This window comes from Lepidochelys olivacea (assembly GCF_965140295.1).
Source record: "Lepidochelys olivacea isolate rLepOli2 genome assembly, chromosome: 1".
NCBI lineage: Eukaryota > Metazoa > Chordata > Testudines > Cheloniidae > Lepidochelys > Lepidochelys olivacea.
The window spans coordinates 330,898,328-330,921,159 of NC_140411.1; the positions used below are offsets into that span (position 1 = coordinate 330,898,328).

Genomic DNA, 22,832 nt, shown 5'->3' on the forward strand with positions numbered 1-22,832 from the left:
TTCCCTGGACTGTTGAGCAGACATTATTATCTAGGAGACATTTCTCTAGGGTTAGAGCTGACTCTTGTAACAACCTCTCCTGTAAGCTGGATTCATGTGTCCCACAAATGATCCTGTCTTTAATTAGGAAATCTTCAATATCTCCAAAGTTACACATAGATGCCTGAATTATCAGTTCTGTAATGTAAGTATCTATTCTCTCTTCTACTTCTTGGTCTCAGGTAAAAACAGAGTATCTCTGTACTGATTTATTCTGTCCGAGGTCACCCATTAAACACTCTTATCAACTGTTCCAGTGTTTTCAGCATTATTCCTGGCATCCAATTCTTGTCCTTCCCCTCAATTATATATCTATACAGGAATGCCTCACTTAACGTTGTAGTTATGTTCCTGAAAAATGCGACTTTAAGTGAAACGATGTTAAGCAAATCCAATTTCCCCATAAGACTTAATGTAAATGAGGAGGTTAGGTTCCAGGGAAATTTTTTTCACCAAACAAAAGACTATATATATATATACACACACACACATAGTATAAGTTTTAAACAAACAATTTAATATTGGTACACAGTGATGATGATTATGAAGCTTGGTTGAGGTGGAGGAGTCAGAGGGTGGGATATTGCCCAGGGAATGCCTTACTGCTAAATGATGAACTAGCAGTTGGCTGAGCCCTCAAGGGTTAACTCTCACACTCTACAAGGCAGCAGGAAAGGAGGGAGGGCAGTCAGAGACAGAGACGAACACCTTGTGTGTGTTTGATAGAGATGTGCATTTTCCCTTTAAGTATGAAGAGTGAGGTCAGAAGTATACTGCCTTGTTAATTAGATCAGCAAGCTGAGACCCAACCGCAGCTCCCTCCGTCTGTGCCCCCCTGCTCTATGGAAGATGGGGTAAGCGGGGTGCAGGAGCAGGGGGGAGGGGGGCACCCTGACATTAGGCCCCCTCTTCTTCCCACCCCCCACAGGGCCGGTGCAACCACTAGGCGAACTAGGTGGTTGCCTAGGGCGCCAAGTGGTTGGGGGTGGCCAAAAGCGCGCTCTGGGGAGGCAGTGGAGCGGAGGTGAGCTGGGGCGGGGGGCATGGGGAGGTAACGTGGGGGAGCAAGTAACGGGGGGGGGCAACGCGCAGAGGAAATGCTCCCCGCCCCAGCTCACCTCTGCTCCGCCTCCTCCCCTGAGCACACCGCCCCACTCTGCTTCTCTCCCTCCCAGGCTGGTGGCGCCAAACAGCTGATTGGCGCCATGAGCCTGAGAGGTGGGAGAAATGGAGCGGCGGCAGCATGCTCGGGGAGGAGGCGGAGCAGAGGTGAGCTGGGGCGGGGAGTTGCTGCACGGCTCCCTGGGCCAAGGGGAGGGAGGGGACAGCGGGGAGCTGCTGCACAGCTCCCCAGGCCGAGGGGAGTGGAGGGGTGGTGGCTGGGAGCTGCCTCAGGGCGGGGAGCTGCCGCAGCGGGGGTGCCTCAGGGTGGGGGGGGGTAGGGCGCTGCCGCAGGGCTCCCGGGGTGGAGGGGTGGGCGCAAGGTGGAAGTTTCACCTAGGGCATGAAACATCCTTGCAGCTGCCCTGCCCACACAGCAAGCAGGAGTCTCAGGGAGCAGCTCCAAGGCAGAGGGCAGGAGCAGCACATGGCAGTGCTTGGAGGGACAGCTGAACTGCTGGCAATTGATAGCCTGCTGGGCGGCTGTTGCACAGGGAACTTAGGGGAGTGGGGAGCTGATAGGGAGGCTGCCAGTCCACCCTCGTTCCAAGCCCCCACCACCTAGCTCCAATGGGCTGCTCTTCCTGCAAGTGTAAGGGGACTGTTGCCCCCTTACTAACATTCAGTGGGGGTGTTTTAGTTGCTAGCTCCCAGTACTAAAAAGGGGAAGGGTCGATGTGGAATCAGGACCCTGAGACTGACAGCCCCCAGGAACAATGAGGAGAGGCCAATGCTCCAGGTCAGCCTGAATGACAGGGTGAGCAGGCTAATCAGGGAGTCAGGAGGAGAGGGAGGTCCCATCCTCCGTGTGAGCTGGATTTGCCTGGGTCAGACAGAGTGGGGCTGAGCTAAGGAGAAAGCAGGGGCTGAAGCTAAGCTGGGGAGCAGAGCTGTGCCAGATCCAGAGGGGCCAGAAAAGCAGCCCAGGAAGCAGGTCAGTGCTGGGAGCAGAGTCACAGAAGCAGCCTGCAGAGCAGACCTGTCCTGGGAGCAGAGCTGCAGCAACCAGAGGCAGAGGGGCCAAAGAAGCAGCCCAGGGAGCTGGAGGCAGAGCAGCAGCAGCGCAGAGACAGGGTGGTGGAGCTGGGGCTGGAGCAGTCCGGAGCTGGGTGCGGTGAGCAGCTGGGGAGAGCGAGGGGGACCCTGGGCAGTGGGCCCAGCACAGGGAGACACCTCAGCCAAGAGGCTCTGCAGGCCAGGCTTGGATCGTAACCCTGACAGGGCGGGGGCGACACTGAGAAGAAGGGTCCTAGCACTTAGAGCCTGAGAGCGTGTGGCCACCACCAGAGCTAGTGCCCAACCCACAGCATCCCTGCAACACAGCCAGGGCCTGAGAAGAAGGCCTGGGACTTACAAGGAACAGACTGTGAACTGCCCTGACATTCCAGAGACACTGCTTGTGATGTTCCCTGCCACAGAGCGGGGTGATGTGTTTCCTTTAACCTTTCCCATTTTTCCTTATTCTTTTTAAAATTAGTTGTTGATTAAATAACTTGCATTTGCTTTAAATTGTATGTAATGGTCAGTGGGTCAGAGAAGTGCCCAGTGCAGAGAGAGTACCCCGGAGTGGGGACACCCTAGCCCCTGTCCTAGTGACCACAGCAGGGTTCGGGGTTGAGACCCCCAGGAATCCTGGGCCCAGCGTTGTTGGGGTTACGAGGACTCTGCCAGACAGGAGAGTGGAAGGGGAGTCCTCAAGGGCAGGGAGGCCCCTGGGTAAAGGAAGTGGGAGCGAGGACCCAGATCCTTTCACTCGCTCACTTCACCAGGGTAGTGCAGAAGCAGGAAAGTTCCCCACAATAGCGGGACTATTCCCCCGCTTACACAAGCAGTGGACAAAGCAGGTGGCTACCAAACGACGTTATAAGGGAGCAGTGCACAACTTTAAACGAACATGTTCCCTAATTGATCAGCAACGTAACAACAAAACGTTAACCGGGACGACTTTAAGTGAGGAGTTCCTGTACTCTTTACCTTCATTTTCTCATCTTTATCACGCATAGTCAGCTATATATACAGACAAAGTTCTTACTTCCTTTGCTTCCATGTTCGTGCAAGGCTTTTCCCCCCTGGAAAATCAGCATTCCTGTTGGTCTCAGTCCCTCATTCCTGCCTGTTTGCTGTTTCCAAATACCGCTTTGTTTGCTTGTTAATCATACGCTCTTCCTTTCTGTAGGTCTCATCAGACTAACCACTGCCACTATATTTCATGTACTGTGTACTGGATAACATCATGAAAAGACTTTGCACTTTTAAATCTAAGCTGGCGCTTTATTAAGAACTATTTACACGGATGCTTGAGCTGCAGCTAACATACTATCCATGTGCATATATACTGACTTCTGGGTGCCTCCTCTGAACTCTTCCCTCCTGCATTCTGAACTTCTCTCTCCATGTTCCATGAAGGTTGCTATAGAGGAGAAGCATGAGGTGTGAGCTGAATGCGGAAGGGAAGGTGGCAGAGCAAAACTGGATGGGTGAGTGCAAGCAATCTGGGTAATATTTTTTGTGCAGCCCAAAAAATCTGATTCCTCTCAATTGCCAGATGGGTGTTTAGATAGAGAAAAAAAATCAGGCAAGATTTTCAGTATTTTTGCATTAGCATATCTATGAATGAATAAAATACTTACTCCATCTTGTTTTTGTTCTTCCCTTCTTTTCCTTTTCTGCTTTTCCTTTTATCTACCCTTTGTTCTCATGTATCTTGCAAAAATCTTTTGCCTTTCAGTGTCTTTTCCTGCATTCTAACTTTTCTGCAGAGTTAATAGTCCATTCTCTCTCTTTTATTTCTCTGTGTTCTCTCTCTTCTTTGTCATGGTCTCTCAATATTTTTCCTTCTCTCTCCACCACATTCTCTTTACTTCCCTCTGCTCTGTTTTTCCCTCTGTCTGTCACTGCTTTCTCTTTTGTCTCCTTCTCCAGTCTCTCACGCACACCCTCCCCTACTCACTCTGCCATGCTTTTACACACGTATATATACAAACCTGCTGCCTCTCTGTCTCAGAAGAGAGGACATCCAATTTTCCCTCACCCTCCAGCAAGGAGAGGGGGACCATGATTTTAATTCTCCAAGTCAAGTTTTGTTTCTTTTTACCTTCAATATTCTCTCCCCCAACCTCAGGTCTTTTTTTATGTCTCATCAAGGGAATGGGCTGGATGACTTTCTCCTCCCTGCCCCAAGACAAGAGAGGGGCTGCACTTCTGAGGTAGGTGTAGGAAGGATTTGGTAGATTGGCCAGCCAGAATTAGAGCTGAACTGGTCAGCAAGGAGGTAAGAGCAGAGGAGCTTTAACTGCAGGCAGGAAGGAGCTCAGCTGGGCTGCCTACTGTACTCGATAAAAAGTTCTGTGGTCCCTCAGCACCACAACACTTCCTTAGATTAGCTTGTATGGGCATGTGCTGACCTGGCCACCTGTTAGTATTACGGGAAAAAATCAGGGGTAGATCTATCTCATTTTCTCTAGAGGTGTAGGAAACCTGTGAAATGACAATATCAGACAAACAGATGAATTACTAATGCTGGTTTAGAAGTAATAAGGTGAACACACAGGAAAATCAGGAGTTCTTACTCCTCTCCAGTTTGTCAAACACTGGCTTCTTTTTGACTTGTCTCACACTCCTCACTGTTGATCCAAAGGAAGTCCCAAAGGTTTCCCGAACTCTTCATTTTGGATACTACCATTTCTCCCCCCACTTTATTATTTTCATTAAAAGGCCATGCTACTGATCTTCTAAGCTCGAGGGCAAAAGGCTTTTGCCAATGCCATAGAATAACTCACCAGAAGATGCCTGTAGTGAATATATCTGTGAAGCAATATCCACCCTTTTCACATAAGAATAAGGACAAGATTTTTTGACCAGAGAGTGAGAGACAAGTCGCTTCTGAAACTGTACTTGTCCCATTGCATCAATCATCAGGCCTTAGGTCAACATGCGTGAATAACTGATAAGGCCTGCAATAGGTGTATGCATCACACAACCTCTGTCTTCCAGCAAATAACATAAATAAGAATAGTACATTATGTTTAGTCATAGTAAAAATGAGACGCTAAAGACATGATGCATAGAGCAATGAAATAAAATGAGGCTATCTTTCAACTGTCATCATGCACCCAATAAAGAAATAAAGATGGCATAAAAAAAGTAATGAAGAGGTGTGCCTTGTTTTCATCGATGTCATAGATGAAATATTTTAGAATCATAGCAGGTTTAGATAAATATTTCTAGGGCTGTGTTTCACATTGAGGTTATCTTATCTGAATTGGTCACAAAATCTGTTTCTCTGTTCATATTGGGACAACAAAGAGGTGGAAAGACCGATTTTTATTCCAGAAACTTTCTCTCTCGTTTCTGTTAGATTATAACATTTTATAATCCTCTTGCTAGAAGATTGTTTCCCAAATTAAATTACTCCATTGCTTTGTCCATTTTTGCTTTGGATGACTCAGAACAATAGGGGACACCACCATTTCCTGTATGAGACATTTTGAGAGTCTAATGAATGTGCACTAGGCAGTGTTTCCTGACATTCAACCTAAATTTTCATTTGTTTTATTTTGACCCATGACTCCTACTTGTATCTCTGCTACTATGCTGAAAACTTCTATCTCTCTTTGGTGTTCATCACTGTTCACTTTCTAATACTTGTAGGCAGTTGTCCTCTTTTACATCATTGCTTTGCCAAGCTCTTGATAGACAGAAGAAAAGATGGATAGCATGCATGCTTGTCAAAGTAATGACTAAGAGCATGTCTTCATTACCATGCTAAATCGCCGCCACTGCCATTAATGCAGTGGCACTGATTTAGTGGGTATGGTGAAGATGCACTACGTTGATGGGAGAGCACTCTCCCATCGATATTTGTAATCCACCTCAACAAGAGGCAGAAGCCATGTTGATGGGAGAGTGTCTCCCGTTGACATAACATAGTGTAGATACTCCTGTAAATTGATTTAAGATATGCCAGATTGAATTACATAACTTAACCTACTTCATTTAGATTGATGTACAGCTTAGTTTAGACCAGGCCTAAGAGTAAGTTCCAGAGAGAGAAAGACTAATATCTTTCTGGGCCACAGTATATCGCCTTTGAAGATTTTAACCACTATATTGCATTATAAGCTCATATTTAATTTGCTGTTCACTAGCACTTTATTCCACTCTCTTCTTCCATTGAAGATGTATATTTTGGATAATTTTCCCCCAGAGAAGTGTTAGCTTGCATTTTTTCTGTGGTAAATCCTTTTTTGTGTGTATCATAACACCCATTGTTTCATGTTCTCTGTGTATATAAACCTCCCTACTGTATTTTCCAATGAATGCATCCGATGAAGTGAGCTTTAGCTCACAAAAGCTTATGCTCAGATAAATTTGTTAGTCTCTAAGGTGCCACAAATCCTCCTTTTCTTTTTTGTTGTAATTCTAACATCTCTAGTTCCCTTTATACTATTTCTCACTACCCAATACCTCCTAATTTATCATAATCTGCCACTTAAAACAATGTGTGGTTTATCCTGACTCTTCCAGTTTATTAATAGTGATGCTCAATAAAACCAGACCTAAACCCAACTACTATAGCACCTCCTGGTCATCACTTGCTCCCTTCAAGTTCATATATTGCTATTTACCATTACTTTTGCTCAGTCTTTCAGTTAATTTTCATTCCATGCAATAGATGTCACATTCAATCTAATGGCAATTAATTTTTCATGGATGATTCTGAGAGGTACACTGTAGCAATTGCTTAGCTGAAGCCTACATATATTAAATCTCCCTAAATTTTCTCCATCCATTAATTTGGTAATTTGAGAAAAAATAATCAGGTTTCTCTGGCATGATTTGCACTAGGCTTTATAGGCCTTGGAATTCTAATTCTACTTTTTTTTAACTGAGTTAACTTTTGTCATTTGCATACATTAATACTTATTTCACTTCTTATCCTCCTGCTTCTAAAAAAGGAAAATTATAAATATACTTTTCATTAATCTATTTGTTTTGCAGCACAGAGCAATGCACATCTAATGACATGTAAATATGGATTACTAATTTAGAGTAAGTGCTATCATTTCCACTGGTGTACTTTAATTAAAGGGACCAGTCCTAGTCTTCAGTTTATGTTTTTACAAATAGCCATTGGATGTTTATCATTAGGATTAACAAATCAGGAAAAATAAATCTGTTATACTAAAATGTTAAAAGTAAAGAAATTAAAGGTTGCCATACAGGTATCTATGATTCTATGATTATTAAAAATAATTGGTTCTTACTATTGTTGCCTTACAGACTATTCTACCCTCTCTCCCCCGATAGAACATACACAGGTTTATTATTATAGGGTTGCTCATGAACATGGAGCTGCTATTTTTTAAATACACAAAAAACACACTGACAGTTTTAGTTTTGGGGCAAAAATAAACAACGATTGTACATCAGTTTTTCAATGAAGGAAAAATTTAGGTCAAATGGCCTAGCAAACTTGACAGTATACTTTTAAGTTTTGATAAATTCACATTTGTTCTGATTTTGATCTCCTTGATTTAACTAACACATCTGGGTTATACTTAAACCTTGCAGTGCGATGGGTTGGGACCCTTAGGGTATGTCTACACTAGCCTCAGCTAGCCTCACTACCCACAGCTAGCCTATGTCAGCTGACTTGGGCTCACAGGACTTGGGCTACGGAACTATAAAATTGCAGTGTAGACATTCCAGCCTGAGCCCGAACGTCTACACTGCAATTTTATAACCCTGCAATCTGAGCCCCATAAGCCCAAGTCAGCTGACATGGGCCCGTGGAGGAAGTCTTATTGCAGTCTTATTACCCTAAGAACTTGCAGGCAACCATCATCCAAACTATTAAATGCTAAAAGGGCCTGGGATGCCTTGGAGAGTGTGTTAAACTTATACAGAGAGGGAGATTTTGACGTATGCTTACAGCTTCAAAACGCAGAAAAGGATGTACAATAAATGGTTACCTTTTGCCTACAGTACTTATTATATATGCACATTTTCCTCCCATTTCCAATCCAGTACACAAGGATAAGTAGTTCCCATCATTTAGAACTGTTCACATACATTTTTGTAATTGTACAGACTTTCTAGACTTACCTCCTCTATGGATAATCAAAGAAGTTTCACTTCCAACAGGACATTCTTTAAGTATATCCACTACTTCTGCATGGCTCAGGTTCTGTACATTCTGCTGGTTGATCTCAACAATGAGGTCACCTTCACACAAACCAGGACATCCCTGAATGTCTAGAATTTGCTTCACCCTCTGTCCTGTAGGACTGTCTGCTATAGTGAAGCCAAAGCCCTGGGCCCCTTTCACAATGGTTAAGGTCATGAGTTCAGCTTGGGTGGCCCCAGAAGAAGCCATTGATACATTATCATCATGAACAGGTGGTGGGAATGTGCTATCAAGCTGACTATCTGCTGGAATGGAGTGCAAGGGATGTGGTGGTCGATCTGTTACATCTGGAACAGATTGAGAGGTCCTAGAAATGTATTCCAAATAAGTTTCATAGTTATGTCTTCCATTTACCACTACCAGAGGCCTTTCCATTACTGCAAGTGGTGGCACCATGCTGTTGGCAGGATCTTCAGGATCAAAGGGCAAAGGGTATCCACGACATAGCACCAGGTTGACACTCTGACCAATAGGAACTGACTGGAAGAGTTTGACTACATCTGCGTGAGTATGCCCAAGGACACAAACTTCATTAATATAGACAATGACATCACCTAGAAAGAGAAAAAAATAGTGATGACATGAGAAAACTTCAATTCCTATTGACACAAAAGGAATGGAATTTGTTTATGAGATCAGACATAGGAAATCACAATTCTACTAAAAAGTAAAATCAATTAGAGCAATATTCAGATCGGCCAAAGGTGATACCAGGCTGCAATTTGTCTGCCTACAAAGATAAATAAGGGTAGTTCAATGCTGAAATAATTATAACAGAGCAACAGCTCTGAATTAAGGTTCAGACTAAAGGGTTTTGTCTAAATCTCAGCTCGTCTGCGTGCTCTGCAATCTACATGGTTATTCAGATTGCCTTAAAAATTAGGTGGTGTAAGGTTCTATTAGTGATCCAAAGCTGGGAACATTTGACCAAAGGAATAGGGAGATACAGTCCCAACCCCCTTTCTTAAAGCTGAGTGATTCTGGCAACCTTTTTTGGCTCCCAGATGGAAATCAAACCGGGGCTCAGATCACTGCACCAGAGTCCCAGTGCTCAAAGTTACCCCAACAGAGCTCATGGCTTCCACCAGCCCTTTGAAGGAAAATCAAAATGTTATTTCAAAAAGATTGTGCTTCCCCAGTTAGGCCTGTTGTAAATTTCACATTCTTAATATCACACCTAATGAATTATACTGAGCATGTGCAGAGAGTCTGGCCAGCTATCTGGAAAACTATGTTTTCAGCCTAAGACCTGAGACACTCTGAGGGCATGGCACAGTCATTGGATCTGAGCATCACTCCCGGTATTGAGAGTTGAAATCCTACCTAGAGCAGAAATCTGAAGTAAAACAAAACAAAAAGCAGGAATATTACTCCAATCTGATTCTGTCAAGGGGGGAAATGTAATATTGGCACCGCTGAAGGTGCTGAAATTATTCTTTTTAAAAGAAAAGAAATTACACAAGCAAATGTTTGCTGGGAGGGGAGGATGATTAGAGGAGGAAGAGTAGGTGGGAATAGGATGAGAAGGGTTGGGGGATCAGGGATGATGAGGGCTAGCAGGTGGGGTAGGACACAGGGAAAGGAGACGGGAAGGGGTGAGTGATGGGAACAGGGGCAGAATATGGGCAGGGGCACCTGTCAACTCCACATTTCCCTCCTGGGTGTACGCCATGGCAGTTCACACATCACATAGCTATTGTTTCAGGCTGTATTCATCTCCATCAGGTACTCTTTTTCAGAGATGAATTTTATTTAGATGAATAAGCCACTTAATATCTCTCAAAATCTGCAACCATGAAGTGTGAACCAACTCTGGGAAGAAATCTGAGAATGAACTGTAAACATCTGGGAAAAATCTGCCTCTCTCAAGGTTTTTATATATTTATTATTCATTTTGGCTAAATGTAATCTGAGTACAGCAGAATATTCAGAAGGCGCTGAAACTATTTTTGAAAAGCAAATAAATTACACATGCGAATGCTCACTGGGAGGGGAGGGATGATTGGGGTGCAAGAGTAGGTGGTAATAGGGGAAGAGAGGCTTGGGTCTGCAGCGAGGGATCGAAAATATTATGGAGAGGGGGATAAATGGGAATGGGCGGTAGGGAAGGGAAGAGGGGTGGGGGGGCTCAAATAAGGAGGAGGGTTTAGGGGGAGTGCAGAGGAGAAGCTGGGAAGGGTTGGGATAGCAGAGAAGTTTAGGGGTCTGCGTGCTGGGATCTGTAGGGCTCTCAGCTCCTCTCCCGGTCCACTGTGTGCTCTGGAGGACCCTGCTCCTCAGGCAGTGTCTAAGCCCCACTCCTACCCCTCCGTGTGAGCTGGGATCTGAAGGTAATGCAAATTTATACATCTAAAATCCAGAAAATGAATAGATACATATCACCCCATGTGCAGGGTTGAGATCAGGGACTGGCCAGGGGTGTGTGGGAGAGGCCCAGTTGGAGGAGGGGCAGACTGTGTGGATCTGAGGCATGGCTGGGGAAGCCTGGCTGAAGCGGGGCAAGAGTTCCAGCTGGAGGTTAGTTAGTGTTGGGAGTGAAAGTCTGTGCTCAGTGTGCAGGCCTCTGGTAAACTGCTGCCTAGATATGTGTATGCTGCTGCACGGGGCAGGAGACAGCAAGGAACAACTTACATGTTAATGGCTCTTACAGTGCCAACTAATGGCTTAATGGGCAGGGAGGGGGAGCTGGAAATGTTGGTGGGGTGGGGAGTGTGGTGCTACGTGTGGCAGAGAATGGAGAAGGAGAGAGACATACCAGTCTTCTCTCACCTGCTGAAAGTTACTGTAACTGCCGTACTATAAAACTGCCAAGAGCTTGGGACTTTCATGGATGAAATTTCTCTCACCAGCCCTGTAAGCAACTACACACTGCAAACATTTCAAAGGACAACCATGATCTCTACTCCACTATAACAAAATGTACAGGAGGAGGGAGGTGCACAGAGGAAATTCTATAAGCAACCATGTGGCCTAGTGGAAAGACCACTGGACTGGGACTATTCCTAGCTGTGCCACTGGCATCCTGCTGGCCTTGGGGAAGTCATTTAACCTCTCTCTGCCTCAGTTTCCCCTTTGTACAGTGGGGATGATGATGTAAAGTTCTTTGAGATCTAACTAATAAAAAACACTATATAAAAGCTAGCTCTTTTAATTATTAGCTAACCACAGCAGCACATCAGCTGAAAACCTGAGTGAGGATTACAACTGTCTAAATGAACACCAACTGCTAACAACAAATATTTCCTGCTTAAGTAAATAGGAAATTAAATGGCATAAAACTTGTTATCACAGAGTTAAGGTTGCTGGTGATAGCTTGTGCCCTTCCAGAATGTCACGGTTATAAAACTCAAACTTCTGAAAACCAGGAAATACAGAGTTTAAGGTAAATGCCCACACAATCTTAACTCTGCCCTCTTTGAATGATGCCCCAGTACACCCAGAACAATCCCACTCTGCCTTTTCACTAAAGTGGTCAAGTGGTCAGCCCCAACAGAATACCACACTTACCTCAGACCTATTTACAAGCTCTTTACACTTTCACATAGGTCAGGGGTTCTCAAACTTCATTGCACTGTGACCCCTTTCTGAGAACAAAAATTTCTTCACGACCCCAGGAAGGGGGACCGAAGCCTGAGTCCGCCCAAGCCCCACTGCCTGTGTGGGGGAATAAAGCCTGAGCACCACTGCTCCGGGCAGGGGGGACAAAGCTGAAGCTCAAGGACTTCAGCCTCTAGTCACGGGGCCTGGACCCTGAGCTGTGCTGCCCAGGGCTGAAGCCCTCAGGCTTTGGCTTCGGCCCTGGGCAGTGGAGCTTGGGCTACAGCCCCGGGCCCCAGCAAGTCTAAGCCTGCCCTGGCAACCCCATTCAAAGGTGGTAACAACCCACTTTGGTGTCTGGACCCACAGTTTGAGAACCCCTGACACAGGATACCACCTAAAATTATACTTTCCTCTAGCCAACATTAAATCCACAGACTGCACTCATATCCAGGGGTGCTGGAACTATTTTTATAGTGGGGATGCTGAGAGCCATTGAACCAAACTGTAAGCTCTGTATATAATGGAAACTGCTTCAAGCCAGGAATGTGGCAGACCCCCAGCACCTTTGCTTAGATCCCCCTCTCACTATCTATAATACCCATGGCAATAAAACCACAGTGCACTGCTACTTGCACATGCTACACAATTCGGTAGTGAAATTATGCACTCTGGAAACTCAAGGTACGTAAAAATCTCTTTCCTTTGATCATACACATGGGGGTGGGGGGAGAGGAAATGGGACTCAGCTCCAGATTGTCTCATAGCACAATCACAGCTCTATGGTGCTTCTCAAACTAACCACCAGATTTCCTCATATCACAATCACAGCTCCTCCAAACGGCTCCTGCCACAGGTGCTGGCTTTCTCCTTGCCCCAGGGGCATTCAACCCGCAGTCCGCCCCATTCCCTGCCCCCACTCCACTCCTTCTCCATACCCCCACCCTTCCCCCGCCTCTTCCTGCCCAGTTCCACCTCCTCTCCCCCTCCCCCCAACTCCTCCCGCATGCTGCTGAACAGCTGAGGGGGAGGAGTTGACAGGTGGGGCCACTGGCAGGCGCTGGGGTGGAGGGGAGAAGCTGCCTGCTGGTGGGTGCTAAACACCCACTAATTTTTTTCCTTGGATGCGCCATTCAGTTGTGCTGTTCATGTAATTCTTTACTGGAGTCTCTATCTACTCTTTTGTATCTAACATACACTACTTTGGTATCAGATTTGACAGAGACAGAATGGGATTACTAGACAGTTACAATTAGGAAAAGGACGAATATGTCAGGAACATTTTAATCTGAACAATACCAGATTTTGTGGTGCCTGTGTCTAGAGGAGGGGTCGAGTGGATGCCGATGGGCTAAAAGTTCGCAGGGCATGTAAGTTTCTGTGTGAGAAATAATCATCCTGCATTGAATGGGACCTCTACCATTGCCTTTAAAGGTCACCATTTGCTACCACATATCACATGGTTACTCTGGTTATTTCCTATTCTAAGTATAGGCAAAAGTTTATCTAATATCACTGTGTGCGAGCTATTGCCAAATGATAACTTTTTATGGTTAACCACTGTGCCTCATCACTTTCAGTCAACATTGGGTTCACGGATCTCCACTCTGCTCATGCGGCAGCCCTTTTCTATCGAAGAAAAGTAGTTCAAAATAAGTTTCAGTTGACTTAGGTGTCTTCCCATGACCAGGACTAGTCAATATATTGGTGATTATCAACAAATATTCATATTATGGTAGAACCTACAGGCCAGAGCCTGGATTAAAATAAATAGCAACTTATTTGTCCACACAATAGCCAAAGTACTTACTAGCCTATTTTTGTTTCCGCCTTCAATAAAGCTAAAATGGCATGCATCTTTTATAACACAGAAAATGGCTATGTGGTCAGAATAATCATCAAGCTACAGTTGTGTTGTAAGTGACAATATTTTTATTTTTCTGCAATTAAGTTATGTATCAATAAACTATGATAGCTCTAGGTTCACTGCCAGATACATAGCTTAATTATTTGAGCTAAAATAATATGCACTATCAATTTTATGTTTTAATGGTACCTCAAGATTCAGTAATTAAATTAAAAATTTTTTGCTACTGGAATTGCTTTCAATTAATGTATGAAATTGTTTCCTGGAAGCACCCTCATCACAGATCTAATCAAGTGAGTGGAGGGAAAAAACAAGATGCCACTACTGGGAAAGGAAAGAATATTGTGTATGTAAAAATGAATTGGTCAGTTCACACGTGATCAGACTAACAACCTGACAGCAGTTAATTGCATACTTTTAAAATTCACATGCATAAGTGGTAATTCATGTAGAGATTTCTTCAAAGGGGGGCCAAGCACGCAAATGCTGACAGATTTTGTTTAAATGTTTGAGAATAATATGCAGAGAATGACACATACTGCATGAATGTGCATCTTAAAATACAGATTGAAAGACGAAGTTTAGTTATACAGAAATGCATAGGAAGCTCTGCGAGAACAGAGATGATGCTCACTTACACAGATGCTGCAAACAATTTATTGTTTTAAATCTGACCTTTTAGAAATTAAGTAAACAAAATACTGTACTGAATAAAAGTGACAATTGCTGTATTTCATCTTTATTTGTGATCTAGTTCTTGCTTTAATCTTTATTTGCAACCTACTTTATAAAAGAGATCAGACTTTGACTGTCACATATCTAACACATGATTAAAGAGACAGTTAACTTGAAAGTCACCATTCTGTCAGATATGTTTGTACCTGCTGTTGTTACAAGTAACACCTAACATTGTTGTTAGTGAAAGTAACTAGAAAAAACAAATATTCTTTGGGTTTTTTTCCAGTTTGTTGACTCTGTGCATTTGACAGCACGTTGTGTAGAGTCAGTTTCATAGTTTTGTTGATTCTCAACTGTACTTCCTGTTTCATGAACTAGCATGATGGTATCACGCTTATGCACTGGTCCTGAGTTTGTTCCATGTATGGTCTAATGGACAAGGAACTGAATTAGAAGTCAGAAGACCTTGGTCTATTCCTTGCCTCTACCACTGGCCTGCTGCATGACAATAGGAAAATCATGTTGTCTTTCTGTGTCTATTTCCCATCCAACCCTTTAGCTGTCTTGCCTCTAGACTTCAAGTTGAGGCAGGGACTGCCTCTCTGTTTTTCTGTCCTACCACAATGGTGCTCTGATCTCAGTTGTGGACCTCTAGATGCCACCATAATACAAATAATATCAGAATGTATATTTTTAATTAGTCAGCTCAAAAAATGCAAGTTGACATGTTCAAGTGTCCCTTTAAGCACCACTTAGATACTAGGAGCTGGCCCAGTGCATCCCCATTATCAGCTAATATTGTCCCAATTATCCCTAAGTCATTACAATTTATTATCATTACTAAGATGATTTCCAAGTATATGTATTGTTAAAGCAGCTCTCCTAAAAGAGCACATCCCAATTAAGAGGAGCATTGTATAAAAATAATTTACAAACAAAAAAGGGCACTGTTCTTTCATATGGACAGATCTTTTCAAATCCTATTAGAACTGTTCTGGAAATAATTCCATATTACCCATTCCATCCACCTTATTTGTGAAAGTTTACAAAATTCTCATGAATAGAATTTTCTGTTCTAATATCTGGCTCTGCAACTGTTGCACATAGTACCGTTCAGGTGAGAACTTCCCTCTGCAAGATTCTAGAGTCAGGCAAAATGCTTCCAAGTAGTGAGGGCCAGAGCAGCCCCCTTGTAACTGTTGTATCAATGCATCTTTTTCTTCCTTTCCAGAATGCTGACCAGTGCACAGAGATGTGGTGGTCATGGCCCTGTTTTCATTCCTCCTCTCTTTTTATCCTCCTGCTCAGGCAGTGAAGGGCTTTGGATTAAGGCTATTTACTCCACAGGAGCAGGGAAATCATCTTGTGCCATCTTCTTCTTCCCCTTATGCATGCATGCAGAGTTAGTCACAATCTAATCCTCAAAATAATATTGTCTTCATAAACTAGGAAACCACACCGGCTAATTCAGCAGTGGGCAAAACTGCCAGGGAAAAGAACAACTCGAGAAAAATTCAACCAAAATTCAGAACCAAATCTGAAAGGTTTGGATAAGAATCCCCATTTCCAGAATCTATCTATCCCCTATCTTCCCTCCAGTGAAAAAACCCGGACCAAAACCAATCACCACAAGATTGCACAAGACTGTGTGGTCTTTGCTGGGTCAGCTGCCCTTTTCAGGTTTCTTGGGCTTCTATGGGTGAGCATTGTATTCTGGATTGCCTTTGTGATGTGAAAGTCATGGAGTTAATGCAATCTGAAGATAACATTTGATGCAGCAGTGACTTCTAAACCTTCTGAGACTCACGGTTTCCATGTTACAAGATCATATGGAGAAGGGAATGTTGAAGGCTGAGAAAATGGAGATGCAAAGCAAGGGCCGGGGGAGAAACACTGAATGGAGGAATGAATTATTGAGTCCAATCCAGAAAAATTAGCTGAATGTGACCGTACCCATACCCAGAGGGACAGGAGAAGAGGTACAGGCTGAAGGAGGATAATATCTCAGGTAATTTAGATAAACCTCTGAGCTTTAGGAGCTCCTTCAAACCAAGCCCAGTTTCCAGACCTTTTGAGGTTTGCTCATCATAAATCTCAAATTCATGCCTCCTGGGTCCTTGTGACATGACAAAACTAACACAGAACGAGCAATGTTTGCTCAGTGGAGAAGCACAGCATTTGGCAGCAAGAGGCACTGTTTGTCAGCATTAAAGAGCCAATGTCATAATCAGGCAAAGTTTAAAAATATATTTTAGAAAGACTAGTAATGTGTCATTTATCTTTTCTGCATTTCCTCTCCTACTGCTAGTAATAATAACTGGTACATTTGGACAAAGATAGCAGCATTCTCCTTTTTAGTTAGCTTATTCTACCACAGTGATTCATTCAGTGAGCCATAGTCTGGTTCCTGATATCACAATCATTCCCAGGGTGAGGAGTTCTCATTAGGGCTCTGCAAAACATTTGCACCAAGCCTCAACATTTGCCTAGCTTTGAGGCTTGATATGTGAAAATGGGTGGAGGTTGTTTACATACACACCTATATAATTCATTAGTCTCACTTCCCCATTTAGTTCCCCTCCGCCCTCGCCATTCCTCCCTCTCTCCCTCTCTCTCCCACAAGCTGCAGGACCTGCCCATGTCTCCTTAGATCTCTTGTTGAAGGGGAAGGTAGGGGAAGTAGGAGTATGGAGAGGATTCTCTAGAAGGGTCATTTCTTTTTCTAGGCTGGAGTTCATTATTCCAACTCCATCACTGATTCCACATGTCCAGCACTATAAGAACAGATTCCTGTATCTGGTTGAAAATCCAAGGGCCAAATTCAGAAGTGAGTCTAAGGAAGTCTGAGTTTGTTTAACTTACACTTTCTTCCAGTCCCCTCTGCCACTGCTATGCCAATTTAGACACTCTAGACTGCCTTATGTATTCAGAGTCCCCTGGACTTAAAGATCTGAATTCAGAGATAATATTTAAGTTAACTTGGTCTCCCTTTACACAGCCAGAGGCTTGGTCTACACTAGAAAATAAAGTTGGCTTAACTACATCGCTCAATGGTGTGAAAAATCCACATCTCTCAGCTTAGATCCATCAACCTAGCTACTGCCTGTTGGGGAAATGGATTACCTTTGCCAAAAGGAGAATCCCTCCTGTTGGTGTTGGCAGTGCTGCTTCAGCATTTCAAGTGTCGACAAGCCCTTAGAGCTACTTACACCAATCTCTAAGGGAGTTAAAAGTGATGCTATTTACTCACAAATTAATATGGTTTCTACTCTAATTTAACGTACGCCTCCTTATGGTTCCTCAGTCTGTATGTTACCCTAATTTAGCCTCCTTCTGAGTTTGGTAGCGCATGTGTAAATACTAGCTATAAGGAACTGAGTGAGTAAGATGGAGTCAAAGGGTATTTCTACTCTGGAGCTGAAGATATAATTTCCAGCTCAGGTAGACATACCTATGCTAGCTTTGATGGAAGCTAAGGATTCAGAAGGGATTGTACTCAGGACAGCTAGCCTGTCCCACTGCCCATGCAGCCATGGCTACAGTGCTATTTTTAGTATGCCGGCCCAACCAGAGCTAGGGCAGGTATGTGGATCCGAGCTGGAAATGATACCTCCAGCTCCAGTGTAGACTACATTACACTACAGACTTAAGTCAACCTATGTTAGGTCAACTTACAGCCACCAGAGTAATTACTCCAGTGGCTGATGTCTACACTTCCTCCTTCTGTCTGTGGTGCATGTCCTCCCCAGGAGTGCTTCCACCGACTGAAGGGGGCAGTGTGAGGCGCTGAGAGCCAAACAGTCAACAGCCAATGTAAGTAACACTGTCTGCAGAGACATTGTGTGGCCCTAATTACATCGACATAAAGCCTACACCTCTTGCGGAGGTGGAGTTATTATATTGGTGTAGTAGGGCACTTACATCGGCGAGACAAGGCAGTAGTGTGTACACTGATATAATTAGATTGAAGTAAGCTGCCTTATGTCAACCTAAATGTGTAGTGTAAACCAGGCCTAAGTCAATGCACATCACCTCTGAATTTGGCTCTGCAACTCTGTACCACTCTGCTCCTGCCTACCTCTCAGATTTCCTTTGCTCTTAATCCTAGCTTTTATACCTGAGCGTCTACTCATTTGTCTTGATACTCCCTTTCTTTTTCTCCAATTAACATCTCTGTTGCTTCTTTCACCCTGACCATCCCCACAGTGCCTGGGACAGCCTCCCTCTTCCTGTGTATCAAGTAGTAGTGCTCTCCTCCTTCAGATATATTTCCAATTCACTTCTTCTGGTCAGCCTCCCTCTAACTGTTTATCTGTTCCTACTCTCATCCCCAAACTGTATATTTAAAATAATTTTTAAAAAATGATCTACACACACTATATATGCTTTGGAACTAACAAAATAAAAACAAAGGAGAAGCAGGTTTACTCAAAAAGTGTGCTTAGCCACACACTCAGTTGCCATGTACTTATCTTTTCCCAACATTGCTGGGCCAGATTCTGCTCTATTTTATAGTTGTGACTACAGATTTTAGTTCATTGGCTTTAGAGGAGTTACTGTGACTTTACAGGTGTCACAGAGCAGAAGTTAGCCCTACATTTAAATAATTCTTTAAGTTTGCCTGAACAGATATAGCTTTTTAAGATGCTGTGGAAGATCAAAATATGAGGAAATTTAGACACGGTCTGCTCACATTGGGTGTTGCACCTGGCAGTCATTTACACTCAAGCAAACAACTATAAATAATCATGTGGTTATAGAGCTTGTCCCATGTCTCTATGATACGTTTTTAAAAAGTAATTACAGCTAGACTCCTACATCCATATTTAGGCTCATAAATCAGTGGCCTGATTTTCCTTTTTCAAAATCTCAGTCCTTTTTCCTACTAATACTAATCACTTTTTAAAAGGAAATGATATGCCTCAGTTGTAATCAAATGTTAAGGGAGACTTTAGAGTAAGATGGATGCCTTCTATTTGTTTCTACTGGCCTATTAAAAGTACCTGCCACAACAAGGTATAACTTACTTCTTTTACAAATGAATGTTGAATCGATTGCTAAAATGTGCAGCCCATAATCTCCCAGGAGTGCATATCTATAAAAGCAACAGATATCGATTGGTAGAGAGCTGTATACTTAAAACTTTAGACCCTCCTATTAGCTTTAAAACAGATCTATCTAATAGACAATATTATTGCAGTCACCCATCAAATTAAACAGGCACAGTGAAATGGAAAGAGCTGCTGAGAGATCCATAAATCCATGGCTGCTTCTATGAAGAAGCTCTGTGCTATCAGCTCTGCTTGATGCTAAAATAGAACACTGAGTGGCTCATCAGAATATTTGAATAGTTCTTCTGCAACTGGCATGGAAATCCTGTGCTCTCGGCCTCCTCCACATGAGAAAGCTACCGATCTCCTGACATCAATCTCTATGTAGCTGCGAAGTTGCTACTAACTTGTGGATGGCAGGTGTGCCAGCACCTACATCAAGTTTCCTGCAGCCTCAAAGATGCACTATAGTCGGATCACTATAGTCATGTTTCATTGCACTGTGGCCTCCACCCTTTTCCACAGCTGTTGGCAAACATTATTTTCCTAGTTGGATTCAAAGAGCAAAGTACCTTTTGTTGCACTAATATTTGCCTCTGGCTGAAAACCTTGTGACACATGCAATCTAGACCCATGAGAGGTTGTGTCGCCGCCTACCCTGTAACCTTGGGTGCCTCACAGTGCTTTGCTGTTGTAGCTCTTAACCTGGGCCATTCACATACAGCTTAACAGCATGCAGGGCACACCTGTGTATAGCTCCAGCCTTGACCCAGCAGTTCTGACCCCGGCAACTTGTCAGCAGTACTTGCAGGGTGGTTACTATTTGCAGGGTGGGCCAAACACACTCCCAATCCTGAATTTTCCCCAAAACAGGGGTTTTACAAGCACAAGGCATTAAAGTCAGAAAGGTTACAAGAGAAATAAAGATACAACGCTTTCTAGTAGCTACAACTTAACAAGAGAGACTTGGTTCAAGGTAAAATTCTTACCAGGTGATCCCAGCAACAAGGCTGATCAAATTCTCAGGTCAAGAACTCCCCCTCCCAAGCCCAGAGTCAAAGGGCAGGTTCCTTTGTCTTCTTAGGTGACACAGAGAGATAGAGAGAGAGATACCTTGGGGTTTTCTGCCCCTTTCTTTTATAGTCCAGGTGACTTTTGAGGTGGATTCTTCTGAGGGTTACCCTTCAAAGCAAAGTTTGTTCAAACAGAAAAGAAGGCAACATGGACTATGGTGATATAGGATGCTCCATGTTCTTCCTTCTCACTCATGTTTGCTGAAATGCAAATTTGCTTTGTGTCCTGCCATCTCCTCTTCCTGATATCTTGAGGACCCAGTTTACTACTTATATGTAAGGCTAGATTTTAGTCACGGGAATTTTTAGTAAAAGTCACGGACAGATCATGGGCAGTAAACAAAAATTCATGGCCCGTGACCTGTCCATGACTTTTCCTAAAAATACCTGTGACTAAAATGGGCTGGGGGTGCAGGTGGGTGCTCTGTGGGGGGGCAGTCCATGGGTACCTTGGGTGCTGGGGGAGGTGGCGGTGGTGGAGGGGTCAGGGGGCTCCGTGCGCTGCTCTCGCCACAAACACCGGCTGCTGCAGCTCCAATTGGCTGGGAATCACAGCCAGTGGGAGCTTTGTGGGTGGGGCCTGTGGGCACGAGCAGCAGTGCGGAATCCCCCCTGACCCATTTGCCACCTAGGAGCTGCAGGGCCTTGGGAGCTGGGGAGCTCCCCATCCTGAGGTAAGCCCCCCCCAACCCTCTGCCCCCTACCACACACCCAAACTGCTGCTGTGCTGGCCCAGGGGCTGCCTGGCTTGTGCAGCCCCTGAGCCAGCAACTGCGGCTGCAGAAGTCACAAAGGTCACGGAATCCGTGACTTCCATTACCTCTGTGACAGACTCGCAGACTTACCTATATGTAAAATGAGGTAAACACACATTTCTTTGTTCAGGATACTTCTGCCCGGAGAGAGCTGTGTGGTTTTGAACACATGCTAAGAACACCACACTTGGGGATTTCATTACTTTACATAGAACGTTGCTACCTACAATTCACCACAATACTATTGACCAGCGAGTTATGAGTTTTCAAATGATACTTCACCAGGTGGATTATTACAATCATATGTAGCATGTGAATACAAGGATGCTTTCGGTCACACCTGCCCATCGAGAGAGCCTAACAAAGCTTCAGTGTAGACACTACCTATGCTGACAGGAGGGGTTCTCCTGTCAGTACAGGTAATCCACCTCCCTGAGAGGCAGTTAACTAGGTTGATGGAAGAATTCTTCCATCAACCTAATAGTGTCTACATTAGTGTCTGGGATGAAGAGATGGACAAGCATACTCAGTTTATTAAAAGTGCTAGAATTAAGAACATATGATGTCTGGCCAGATTCAGAAACTCCAGCTGAGCAGTGGAGTTACAACATTATTTCTGGGAGAGACTTAATAGTTGACATCTTAAGGGCAATGGCTGGGACAATCCGAATTGCAGACATCCCACATGGGGCTCGTTTTGGACATCCTGTATTATGGTATACTGAGCACACTAAGGTGTACAGTGAGGCCAACATTTTCAAACTTGGTTGCCTAGAGTTGGACTCCAAACTACATGGGAGTTAGGTTGGCTTAATTATGTCGCTCAGGACTGTGGATTTTTCACACCCCTGAGTGATGTATCTGGGTTGACCTAACTTTTTTGTGTAGACCAGGCATTATATTAAAGATTGCACAGGAATAATTCTGCTCTTAATTACAGTTGCGCAACCCCACTAAAGCCAATAAGGTTACAGAAGTTTATAGCATACATATATAACTGAGGATAAAATTTGGCCCTGCAACTGGAACTCTTGATGTACAAGGCAGGATAGAATCTAGTTCACTCTCCCAGTTTGCTTGCTCTGTGGGGGCTAACAGGAGTAAAAGAAAAAAAAAAGTAAAACCTTTCGTTTCCTCCTCCCCCCCTCCCCACTCAGGTAAGTAGAGGTGATTTTAAATACATGCTAAAATCAGATCTGTTAAATAAGCAGGTGCCATTTTATACAGTCAATTTTTTTAGTAGAACTCCATTTTAATTTTACTCTGACCCAATGCATGCGCCTAATTAAAAAGCTGGCTTTTAAAAATTTTGTGCTTAACCAGCATGCATCCGGTAATTACAGTCAGGCAGATGTGGATTAGTCAAAGAAACTATTTACATTTCTTTTGTACGTTGCATATAGTGGTAAGAGCTATTTAAATAGATGTATTTAATTTTTTCTTTTGGAAAGGAAGAATAAAATAAATTCAGAGAGAATCTAA

General features: G+C 43.8%; 1 protein-coding gene across 7 annotated transcripts in view; it reads right to left on the reverse strand.

The window, feature by feature from the left end:
- MAGI2 (membrane associated guanylate kinase, WW and PDZ domain containing 2) overlaps positions 1 to 22,832 on the reverse strand; it is a 1,196,373-nt gene that overhangs the window by 171,449 nt on the left and 1,002,092 nt on the right. For all 7 annotated transcript variants that reach the window (XM_084630708.1, XM_084630707.1, XM_084630706.1 and 4 more), the window contains one exon: positions 8,308 to 8,943. In XM_084630708.1, the coding sequence (XP_084486834.1) occupies positions 8,308 to 8,943 (636 nt within the window). The remainder of the gene's footprint in view (positions 1 to 8,307; positions 8,944 to 22,832) is intronic.